The sequence below is a fragment of the Lynx canadensis genome, chromosome B1, assembly GCF_007474595.2.
Source record: "Lynx canadensis isolate LIC74 chromosome B1, mLynCan4.pri.v2, whole genome shotgun sequence".
Taxonomy (NCBI): domain Eukaryota; kingdom Metazoa; phylum Chordata; class Mammalia; order Carnivora; family Felidae; genus Lynx; species Lynx canadensis.
In genome coordinates, this window is record NC_044306.2 from 2,834,681 (window position 1) to 2,847,246 (window position 12,566).

Consider the following 12,566-nt stretch of genomic DNA (forward strand, 5'->3'; position numbering starts at 1 on the left):
TCCCTCTCTCTCTGCCCCTCCCCCGTTCATGCTCTGTCTCTCTCTGTCCCAAAAATAAATAAACGTTGAAAAGTAATCATGGTGGCTTCATTTATAATGGAATAATAAAAAAAATAAACATGACAAGATTATGACTACACATCAGAATGTCACAAACACATTTGAGATAATGTTTTCAAATCTTGATATAAAATTATACATGTATCATAATCTAATAAAAAATTTTAATTTAATAAAAAATTTGTTTAAAGAAGAGGAAAAATTTAATTAAAAATTTGTTTAAAGAAGAGAAAAAATTTCAAAAATATGTTAATGGCAGATAACACTGGTGACTGCTGTGGGGATCATGTTTTTCTTGGTATAGTTTTCTTTCAAAATAAGCTGAGATGTGTGCGTTTTTTCTATAGTTAGAAGTTAATAACAAGAAATCAGTCATTTTTATGAACTTGAGTTATTAAAGAAAATCGTCATTATGTATTCATAATTTTAAAAACAACCTATCTTTACCAATTAACATTAGGATTTTGTTCTAGTTAAGTCCTTAACTTCATATTTTTAGCCTGTATTCCTATGCTTCCTGACATGTTACAGCAAATACTTTTTAGAAAAGATAAAGGCAAAATTAAACAATTTTACTTCTTTCATGTGTAATTATCCAAAGATACTACATAAGAAAGACATGCAGCGATTATAGATTTTTTTAAAAGTTTGATACATGAGATCTTTTTAAATCTGTGTGGTGAATTATTTTACATCTATAAGGCTTATTTCCCACCTAAATGCAAAACTGTGTTTCCTTCACTTTACTAAAGTTTAAAAAAAAAAAACAAAACAAAACTGAGTTGTTGGGGCACCTGGGTGGCTCAGTCAGTTAAGCATCTGACTTCGGCTCAGGTCATGGTCTTGCGGTTCATGAGTTTGAGCCCCACGTCGGGCTCTGTGCTGACAGCTCAGAGCCTGGAGCCTGCTTCGGATTCTGTGTCTCCCTCTCTCTCTGCCCCTCCGCCACTTGTGCTCTGTCTGTCTGTCTCTCTGTCTCAAAATACACATTTAAAAAAATAAATAAAACTTTGAGTTGTTATATTTCTTGGAAGGAAGGTGCTCACGCTGTCGCACGTTGCTATTATCTCATTAATATCTTGTGTTTTACATATCACTTTACATTCACAGTATATGTTAGAAGAATTTGTATCACTTTACCCTGATGAAACAGATATTTTGATCTGTATATTGTAGGTCAACAAAATTAAAGAGATAATTGTTAAACGATAAAGTCAAGTTTGCCGTTTTAGCCGAGTCTGATTATGACATACTAGGCCACCAACCCCACAGTTCTATTAGCTGTGACAAGAGAAATCTATTTCTCACACAGGCCACCTGTCTAGGGGATCCATTCTTGAACGAGCTAAGGCACCGAGATCTTGCAGGGGGCAATCAAAGGCTCAGGGTCACTCACTGTGTATGTCACTTCCACTCACCCCTAACAGGCCAGGACCTGCTACAGGTTTCACCAAACCCCACTGAGGCCAAGAAAACCAACCGATTTGGCGGAGATTCTGTTTATCTGGTGAACAGCACTAATGACTTTCGTATTCACAGAGGTGATAACAGAAAAGCAAATATGTGAACGAGGTCTTCAGAATGCACATTCTTCTCTGATTTATTATTGAGTGTTTGTGCCCTTCGCGACGGCATATGTTTTTCTATCTGGCTGGGGTACATTCCGGGAATGCTGGTTCTACGAAATATTATGTGGGAGTCAGTGCATATTTTACAGCAGCTGTGATAGTGTTCCCAACACAAAACTTCTATGAACTTGGAAGACATACACCTTCCTTCTGCACCTCTCTGGTGCTCGTGTCTTTTTCAACGTCCAACCTTTAAACTTTTTTTCAAACCTGTTTTTATGGTATGTTGTTTATTTACATTTTTCACTTTTTGGGGGGTCGCTTCGGATAATTTATACTTTGCTAGGGAATCACCAATTTCACTGAATGTTAAAATTGGTTGCCATAGAGTTGATGACGTACTCTTGTACACTTATTTTCCCCCAAAATTAGCTTGTGTTTTTTAAATTTTTTAAAATGTTTATTTATTTTTGAGAGGAAGAGAGGCAATGTGCACAAGCAGGGGAGGGGCAAAGAGAGAAAGGGAGTCAGAGGATCTATGCTAAGGGCACAGAGCCCAATGCAGGGCTTGGACTCACGAACCGTAAGATCATGACGTGAGCTCAAACTGAATGCTCACCTGACCAAGCCTCCCAGGCGCCCAGGTTGTGTTTTCAATGACAGTGAACTGTACTGAAATATATGGGCAGGTTAGAGGCAGAGCAAATAAACAGATAAATCTTTCATCCAGACCACAAACAATTTATACCCAAGATTTGTTGGTACCCAGCAAACGCTGCCAGAATAAATAAACATAATCTTTAAAGAACTTGCTCTATTGTGAGGCTTTCACTCTTTATGGAGAGTTATTGTTGGTAACAATAAATTATTTTATTATGTCAAATTATTATTTTTGTAATCATGGTTATTTTTCTTCTATTTTGCTAAAATACCTGTAATTGTCTTTTCTCCTAATTTTCTTATCAGAATCATAGAAGGTTTGTCTATTTTATTGATACTAACAAAGACTCACTTTTGCATTATTCTAACATTTGATTTTTATTGATACGATATTCTAAGTCATTATTTTTTTCTAACTTGTTAATTTTAGCAATCAGTTTCTTCACTTTTTGTCTTTTTGTTCAACACTGGGGCATTTGCCTCCTAGCACAGGCTCCCTGTCTCACATTATCTTAACAGAGAGGGTTCCCTCTGACAGGGTTTCTGGGTATCATATGCCTTAAGACTTGAGGCTTTCCCACACAATTTCTCTAAAGCATTTGCCTGTGGTTCTATTCGTGTAATATGCTTACATTGTAATTGGCATATGATCAGTGCATGTGGCCTGGACTTAGAGTAATTTGTTAAGGTTCACGTTATAATCAATTATATAATTCATTATAAAAAGTAATCCTTGAGAGAAACAATAAATGTGTATATTCTCAAAGGAACATCATGTTCCTTTTGAGTCTTTTCAAATGTGTTTGTGTTACTAAATCCTTTTTGCTTTTTTTATTTAAAAAAATATTAAAAAAAAATTTTTTTTAACGTTTATTTATTTTTGAGACAGAGAGAGACACAGCATGAACGGGGGAGGGGCAGAGAGAGAGGGAGGCACAGAATCGGAAACAGGCTCCAGGCTCTGAGCCATCAGCCCAGAGCCCGACGCGGGGCTCAAACTCGCGGACCGCGAGATCGTGACCTGAGCCTGAGCTTAACCGACTGAGACACCCAGGCGCCCCTAAAAAAATATTTTAATGCTTTATTAATTCTTTGGGAGAGAGAGAGACAGAGCATGAGTGGGGGAGAGGCAGAGAGAGGGAAGCACAGAATCTGAAGCAGGCTCCGGGCTCCGAGCTGTCAGCACAGAGCCTGATGTGGGGCTCGAACTCACAAGCTGTGAGATCATGACGTGAGCTGAAGTCAGATGCTTAACCTACTGAGCCACCAGGCACCCCTGTGTTACTAAATCCTTTATTTTCCATTTGATTTTTTTCCAACTAGATCCACTCAATTCTGAAGTAGCATTTCTACTTCTCTTCAGCAAGGACATTGATAGGGGGTATTTTGTGAGTTAGATTATCAGAGTATCTATGCACACTCCCTGAGAGTCACCAGAACTCAGTAATTGGGTTTCTCAGTACAAGTAAATTAAAAAAAAAAAAAAGAAAGAAAAAAATCTTTCACCATCCACTAGTCCTTTAAGAGTTTTCTGTGTTAACAACCCACAGCTGAGTCTGCAGGTCTCTTCCAAATAACAAAAGAATGGTCCATTCACATTTAATGTGATACTTTCTCCTTTGTCGGACTTTATTTGAAACACCATCTGCCGCTTTCTTCCTCTGACTGTGCTGAGGAACACATTTGCCCTGCGCCTTGTAACACATCTACACACAGCCTTTTTCAGGTAAGCCCTCCAAAGACAGTGGGAATCGTGGCCAGAAGACAACAGAGACTAGAGAGTACTGACTTAAAACCAAAAACAAACAAAAAAACCCCTCTTTGCAGGGCTCCCGGGTGGCTCAGTCTGTTGAGTGTCCAAGTCTTGATATCAGGTCAAGTCAGGATCCCAGGGTCATGGACTCGAGCTCTGAGTCAGTCTCTGAGTGTGAAACCTGCTTGGGACTCTCTCCCTCTCTCTCTGACCCCCCCCAACCCCCCCCATGTTTTCTCACTCTCTCTCTCAAAAATAAACACTACAAAAATTTTTTTTTAAAAAGCTATACCCTTAGAAGACGTGATAAAAATAGGTAAGAATGAACATCCTACTACTGTGCTCTCACCCTAAAATTTACCAGTTTTCCACCCCCAGCGGTGCTCAGCCTCACCAGACTGCTTGAGCACTTTATGAAAGTATGAACGTGAGGATGTGTTTCTGGAGCTTTCACCGAATCCTGATCCTTAGATTAACGACGCTAACTTGGCCTGGGGCTGAGGGATGAGGTTGTGAGACAGAAGCCACCGCCCCACCGCGGTCAGCCCGCTGGGCAGTTCATCTTTCGCAGGACATTCCGCTTCTGCTTACACTGCTAACGTTAGGCCGATCATTCTAGACAGGAGAAAAAGGTCCTTAACCTACGAGGGAAGACAGATCAGGTTCACAACTGTAGGCTGTATTTGACACACAGGATTTTTTGAATTTGCTTACTGTAAAATAAACACCTAGGGATCGATGGTAACTGAAAAACTAAAAAATAAACAGTGGAAAAATTCACCTGTAACTGTGATCAACATTTTGTTGTATACTCTCTTTTTAGGCTTTTAAAAACTATTATTATCACGACATGCGCCAATATTCATATGATCTTCACGGTGGCGTATTATAACACAAGTGGTCGTATCATCTGGTCGTTCCCACGATGAACATCACACGATGAACATCTTCGACGGTACAATCTGTGTTAACGATGCACGCATCCTGGTGTATGAGCGTGTGATGATTTACCTGATTCTCTGTTGTTTAAAGTTGAATTATTTGCACATTTGGTTGTTATATTTAATACTGCAAAGAGCATTCTTGAAAAAAAAATCTTTCCAGAGTTGTTTATGTCCTTACAATTTTGATCCAGAAATACAACTTATATAGCTCAAAAAGCAAAACGAAAATGTACAACCATTCGTATAAATTTGTACCATGATGCCATAATCTTGTCCCCTCAACAGCATGGCCAGAAACTGCCAGCTATTCCCAACCTTATGAGCAATACATCTTATTAACGTTTTCAAATTTTACCTTTGTTTTAAAATCTGTATTTCTTGCCCATTTGAAAAGGCTACATAATATATGACTGCGACTGTGTGACATTCTAGAAAAGGCAGCATTATAGAAACAGTAACAAGATCAGTGGTTGGCAGGGGCTGGGAGTTGGGGGAGGGGGGAGGGGGTGGGACACGGGATTTTTAGCGTAGGGAGACCACCCTCACGGCACTAAAACGATGGATGCGTGCCATTACACATTCGTCCAAACCCAGAGAATGTGCCCCACCAACAGCGACCGTGATGCAACCACGGACTCTGGGTCACGGTGACGAGTCACTGTGGGGTCATCGGTTGTAACGAATGAACCACCTGGTGGGGATGCTGATCACTGGGAAAGCTGTGCATTTGTGGGCCGGGAGGTATATGGCAAATACCCACAGCTTCCGCTCAATTCTGCTGTGAACCTAAAAGTGCTCTTAAAAAAAGTCTACTTAAAACGTATTTCCTGATATTTGCCGGAGTTAAGTTTTTTTAAAACAGCTTTTCTTATCTTAGCTCATTTTGTATGGGCCATTCTGATGGGGTGTGAGTACATATTCTGAGTAAATACTTTTTACCTGACCAAACACTGGAGGTGCTATCCTCCCCATTTCCGACGCCCTCTAGTTTTCCTTCCTGGTTAACCAGAGCGGAAATGTCAAGAAGAAAAGTAGTTATGCGGTATTTGCGTCAGCTGCATGCAGAGCCACAAAACAACATGGCTACTGAAACCCGTGCTGCTGTCACAGGCTGAATTATGCCCGCCCCCACCCCCAGTTTATATCTGCGATTTTTAATTCCAGCACCTGAGGATGTGACCTTATTTGGAAATAGGGTCCGTGCAGACATAATCAGCTAGCGTGGCTTATTAGCATGGCGCCCATCCAATGTGGCTGGTGGCATCAGAAAGAGGACACATTTGGCAATGTAGGAGCTCTCCACGGAGAAAGCTGGGGTGATGCTTCTGGCAGCCAAGGAACTCCAGAGACACCAGCACTCCCCAAACTGGGACAGAACTGGAACGGATTCTCCCTCAGAGCTGGGGAGGAACCAGCCCTACTGACAGTGCCCTCGGACTTTCAGCCTCCAGGACCCTGAGACACCAGATGGCTATTTGTCAAGCCACCAGGGGCGCGGTACTCTGTGACATCAGCCCGGGGAAACCAACCCAGCTGTGCGTCCGCTCGTTGGTTAGGTTAGGTCACCGTTTCAAAGGAAAATAACTGGCGAACGAAAGCAGACCCGTACCTTCGCAGCGGGGGACTGTGGAGCTCCAGACCACATTTCCATCCTGCAGGGTGCAGGTGATAGACTCCGACCCCTGGGTTTTGACAAAGCCATCGTCACAGTGGAAAGAAACCGAACTCCCAAGTAGAAATCTGTCCCCAAAACGTCGCCCATTTATGGGAATCCCAGGATCATGGCACTCATTCTGACCAAATGCTAAAAAGGAAAAAAAAAATTCTATAATTATAGAATTAAAATACTAGACTATTAAGTAGGTATATTTAAAAAGGAAGAAACAAGCTAACTAATAAAGCGATTTATTGTCCTGAATTTCAGTTACACACTTACAGATAGATAAATGCATTAAGCAGACAGGATAGTGATATCTAGTAAGACAGAAAGAACGAAGACATGGATAAATATATACAACTATTGTCTACACTACATTGCACGGTTTGAAAGCACTTTGTGCGTGCACTAAGAAAAACAAGAAATACGGCAGGTGCTAGAAATGATTTTGGTTCAGACACATCTGGGTTAGAATCCTGGCTCTTGTGTTTTTTATCTGCCCTCTGGCAGATATTCTGATGGTCTGATTAGACACCTTAATTCACAGATAAGGAATGCCCAGCCTATATCCCCGAGTTTCTGTAATGTTAAATGAAATAATTGCTGGCAAATCCTAAGCACAGAGCCTAAGAGAAGTAAACAGCCAGTAAATTATGATTTATAACTCATATTTAACATTGTTACCTTACTTTATTCACTTAACAACGCATTTAAGTAGATGTTCTTAAATACAATCTGGTTTGCAAATGAGGGCCCTGAGACAAAAAAAAGAAAGACAAAAGGTGTCTAAGCAAAATTCACTAAGTCTACCAAGTGTTGGTGTTCTAATCCACGGCTCCTGACCCCACATGGCTCAATCCGTTTGCTACAGTTTTTGCATGGAGGATGATGGTTGGGTGGGTGGATGGGTGGATGGGTGGATGGGTGGATGGATGGATGCAGGGATGGAAAGAAGGAAGGAAGAGAGGGAAGTCCAGTCCTGTCACTATGCTACGTGTCGCTGTAAAGCCTCTGAAGAGTCGGCCCGGACACGTGGGGCCGGGGGGCCCGGACACGTGGGGCCGGGGGGCCCGGACACGTGGGGGTGGGGCGGGTGGCAGCAGGCTTACTGGTGTAAGTGATGTTGAACCCCCTGCCGGTGGTGGAGTGGTCAGACTGAAATTCCAAGCGGACGATGTGCCCGCTGCTGGCCAGCTGGGAGGGCACCTCGTGGCCCGAGAAGGTGCCGAGGGCCGTGAGGTCAGCAATCCCATCGTCTTTGATCGCCAGGAAGTCAAACTGAGGCTCCACGTCAAAATCGTTGAAAATGAGGTGGATCCTGCTCCCGGGTTCCGAGATGATCAACCAAACGCAGTTCATGTTGTTGCCGTATTCCTCCGGATAATTGGGGGACAGGATGATCCCCGACGACGCAGTGAAGTTGAAGAAACACGAGACTGGGAAGACACAAGCATACTTTCAAACAGGTCTGCACAGATCCCAATGAGGGGCACCGGCAGCTGGCGGCCGTGGGCGCAGGGCTGGCAGCGCCCGACTGTTCAACCGGCAATTCTGAACCTGAACACTCCCTCTTCCCCTGAGTCGGAGAGACAGGATCCCTTCGGACGCGCCACCACCAGACCAGAGCCAGATGATCGGGCGGAGGCTCGACGCAGGGATCATCCTCCCCGACTTCACGGACACTTGGGGCAAATATTAGAATTTCCGGTTAAAGCTTTCTGCCTTCCGAGGAGCAAACGGTCACAGGAAAAGGCATGTCTGTGTCACGGGCACAATTTCCGGAAAATAGTATCCGTGCTATTTAGTCTTCTAGGACGACCTTTCTCTTTACATTTTGTGTTTGCCTTTAAAGTGCAGTTTCTCAGGTTATTTATTGTTTATCAGTTACGGGTACCAGTTAATAAGTAACCTAACTCCGAGGAGCAGACCAATGGTTCGGGTGGATAATATAAAAATCTCTTGGGACATTTGTCTCTTAAGGGTGTGTACCTGAAACCAGTTTACGTACGTGTATGCACACGTGCATGTATGTACACATGTGACTTTTTGGAGGACACCTGTTGGATTTATTCCCACATTGTCCGGGCCAAGCTACATCTGGTTACCAAATAAATCTTGCTTTTAAACTGCCATGAAGTGCAAACGTTTGACTTACGAGGAGCAGGCAGTTCTTGGACCGAAACCCGAGCGAACACCGGCCGGGCTCACCAGCGATGTGTCCCTGGTGCAGCATTAGCAAAGTCATACAGACGGGTGCCTGGGGAGGTCTCACTCGGGCCACCCGCGGGAGCCCTGGAGGGAGCCAAAGCTTTTCTGCACGAAACGTTCTTTCTACAGAGAGCCCTGGGCTCCACGTGCTCTAGAAGAGGTACCCACGTCACGGGTCGCTTTTACCTGAGTGAGGACAGCGAGGCAGTGGGCACTGGACAACGCCCCTGCCCCTTCTGGTCCCCGAGGCTCTCCCTAGAGATGCTGACAGCAGCCGTCTCTGTCCCCTGCCCCTGCCTGGCACGCAGCCCTCTCTGTCCCCGGCCCCGGCCCCCGCCCGGCCCCCCAGGGCACAGTACTCACACACACAGCTGGGCTTGTTCCCCGACCACTGGTTGTTCTGCTGGCACGTGATGACCCTCTCCCCCACCAGCTCGAAGGCCGCCTGGCACTCAAAAGTGAGGGTGTCCCCGTGCAGGAAGCTGCTGCCAGTCCGCTTCCCGTAGGCAGGGACCCCGGGGTCCCCGCATCCTCCCTTTTCGATTTCTGAAAATGGGAGAGGAAAACGAGCCGTCAAAAAAAAAACAAAAAAAAAAAAAAAACATGCAGTGAACATTTGTCAACAATTCAGAAAGTGAGCGAGTGGTTCCTTCTGCTGGTCTACACGTAGTTTTTGTTAAGAGTTTCCAAAGGATGCTCGTTTCATCAACATTTAATTACAAAAGCCTGGGGGTAAAAAGGTTGAGTGAACTAGAGAGAAAGGTATTTAACGTACTGTCTCCTAAGGGAGACGGACAGTTACACGGACGCTGGTGACGCAAATGCTACAATTAATACATAGATGCCTCTTCCGGCCCACGCGCCTCCTGCACCCTGCCGTTAAAATGTAAACACGTATTATGTCTTCACCTGTCTGGTTTTTTTTTATGTAAACAATACAAGATTGTTCATTTGCTACTGAATATTTAAGTCAATAAATGCATTTGAATATTCCTTCCCTCAATCTTAAGACTCATTTATGAAAAAAAGCGAATGCATTAATGGTCTCTGGATGAAGAGAAAATGGGCAGAATCAAGCCCCTTTTCATGAAAACACAACTGTAATGAAACAGGGACACAAACACACCAGGAGTATGTATACAGAGACTTCAACCGCACCTCCGTCTTAAGTGTTAACTACACAGAATCTATTAAATGAAATAAGCTATTTACTCACATAGAAGTAGTTTCTGAGAGCAAACTATGTGTCAGGCCCTGTTCTAGGTACTGAGGTGACTGAGCAAACAAGACAGAATTCTCGCACTCATGGGGCTCACATTATATGGAGGGAAACCATGAAAGTTTCAAATGTATATGAGTTTCAGATCACAATAGGTGGGGTTTGAAGCAAAGTGGAGACGTTCAAAGGATTACACAATAATAGATGGGGGAGGAAAGAGAAGATATAAACATCCTGAGGGAAGCCTGAAATCAGCCCTTCTAAGAAAGAGATACCAGCCCAATGTAGCGGGCACCGATCGCTAGAAAGGAGGGGAGGGACCCCCTCCCCCCCCCCGAGCAGCCTGTTGGGTTTTTCTGTGTTTTGCCCTGGGAAGAAGGTGTTGCAGGGTTTTAGGATGAGATAGGAGCTGAGCTGAATACAAGTGTAAACATTCTCTGCAGGACTCGTGAGCGCAGGGAGGGAGACAAGCGAATTTCAAGACGCATGGGATGGTTTCCACGCACACATCCAAAATGCACCGATTGGGTCTGCCTTCTGAAATTTGTCATGGGCTTATTCTAATTTCTTGCACCGACCAAGCACAAACTCAAATTTAGGTCTTATTAGCAATCTAACTACTTTCTAATCCAGTTCACAATTTTGGAGGATGTCTGTAGAATGGCACAGGACTGGGTTGCTGGATGGTCTTGAGGATCGTGCCTACCCTATGTGGAACGTATACACACACCCAGTGACGAGAGGAGAAACTGTACTTCTGAGAGTTCAGGCATACCAAAGCAGTGGAATCAGCCCGTACTATCATAATGCTGTCAAGACTTCCAGTATATGGGATACTGTCACACCTGTTTTCTTAAGCGTAAGAGCAGGAAACAAAAACAGGTGCAGGGTCACAGGTCCAGGGTGCTCCGCTAACCTCCCGGGCTCTCCAGTAAAGAAGGTGACCCTTATAGTGACAGATCCATGGGAACAGAAGTGTCCCTGGGTGCAACGCAGGCCAAAGAAATCACCCAGAGAACGCGCTTTCTTAAGGGCAGACCTTGGAGTTCAAGTCGTGTGACTTGACTTGAACTGAGCCACGAGTGGGTTTACTTGAATTCAACACTCGGGATGCCTTGAACCAAGTTGTTGTTGTTGTTGTTTTTTTCGACGTGAATCAAAGGCAGTTCACAGCAATGGTTTATAACAAAACCCAGCTTGCAGTTCGTGGGCCTCTCAGTCGGGTAGGGGCTGAGCACCCCTGGTCCTGGCAAAGGACACAGCCCTGAGGTCAGGAGTCAGGATGCCAGACTGGATTCTGGGCCTCCTGGCCTTTGAGTGGCCACCATGAGCAATTTAGTCTCTCAAAAGCCTCGTTTATACATCATCAGGGACCAATGCCTACCTCAAAGGACAGATGAGGGGGTTAAACGACGTAATTCACACAACATACCCAGCATACAGGGCTCAAAGTGTTAGCCATTATACGATTGTGAGCAAACCTTAGACTTGCAGACGTCAGTTGTGCGTCTGCAGTTCCAAAATCTGCGGTTCCTTCTTACAAGGAAATAAACGATGGCACGTTGGGATAATGCTGTTTCCTACATTAACAGATTCCAAGAACTCCCGAGTGGAGTGCTAGGACACCGCACGGTTGTGGTTACACCCGTGGTGTGGGCGCAGATGAAGGCCACTGTGCCCCTCCTGCTGGGTCCTGTGGTCATTCACTTCCACCAAAGATGCCGACCTTCGTGGGTCCAGACACGTCCTTACTAGGTGCTCCGTAGAGACCAGTGATTAGTGGCCAGACAGCGTGGTGTGGGGTCAGCGGGTGTGAGCGCTAGTAGGACTTTTTCTTCAGCCATGGGAGAAGTGTGGTCGTGGCCCGTGATTACACCAGTGTAGCTTCATCTGGAGGAGGTGCGAGGGGTCACTCTGCACGCGTGACCCCAACACACTGAGCCCGCTCTTGCCCCCAAATGAGCGTGACACAATCCGCACAGGGTTTTGAAATTCCCGTTGGAGGTCACACTGCCTTCCCTTGAGAATCTGCGTCTACTTCACATAGTTTTTGTGAAACTATGGAACAAATGGAAGATGAATAATCAGTGTTGACATTGATATAGCAACCGCAGGAAACCTGTTTCCATACATAACGAAATATAAGACGTCAAAGATGACCTTGAGAGGCTTTTGTGGAAAAGAATCTGACAGTTCGTGATCAGTCAAAAGACTGAAGTCCCTACAGACCAAAAACAAAACAAAACAAAACAAAAACAAAAAAACAAACAAACAAAAAAGCTGGTCAAAATATTTCTTCCAAATTATCAGTCTAGAAACGGAACTTGAGGAAATATTAGGTGTGATTATTTCTTTACTTCTCCTCTGATATTGTTTATCAGTATCAGCCTTCTACTGGGGACTCTATGACACTCCTATTGATGTGTTTTCCTTCTTTTTTTTAAATCTTTTTTTTTTTAATGTTTATTTATTTCTGAGACAGAGAGACACAGAGCAT

At 44.2% G+C, this 12,566-nt stretch overlaps 1 protein-coding gene across 1 annotated transcript in view; it reads right to left on the reverse strand.

Annotated features, from left to right (window-relative positions):
* The window catches only part of CSMD1 (CUB and Sushi multiple domains 1), a 398,630-nt gene extending 388,473 nt beyond the window's left edge, over positions 1-10,157 (reverse strand). The window contains exons 1-4 of the mRNA XM_032593032.1: positions 10,154-10,157; positions 9,214-9,396; positions 7,752-8,078; positions 6,595-6,789 (exon numbers count right to left, since the gene is read on the reverse strand). Of these exons, the coding sequence (XP_032448923.1) occupies positions 6,595-6,789; positions 7,752-8,078; positions 9,214-9,396; positions 10,154-10,157 (709 nt within the window). The remainder of the gene's footprint in view (positions 1-6,594; positions 6,790-7,751; positions 8,079-9,213; positions 9,397-10,153) is intronic.
* Positions 10,158-12,566: the final 2,409 nt, after the last annotated feature.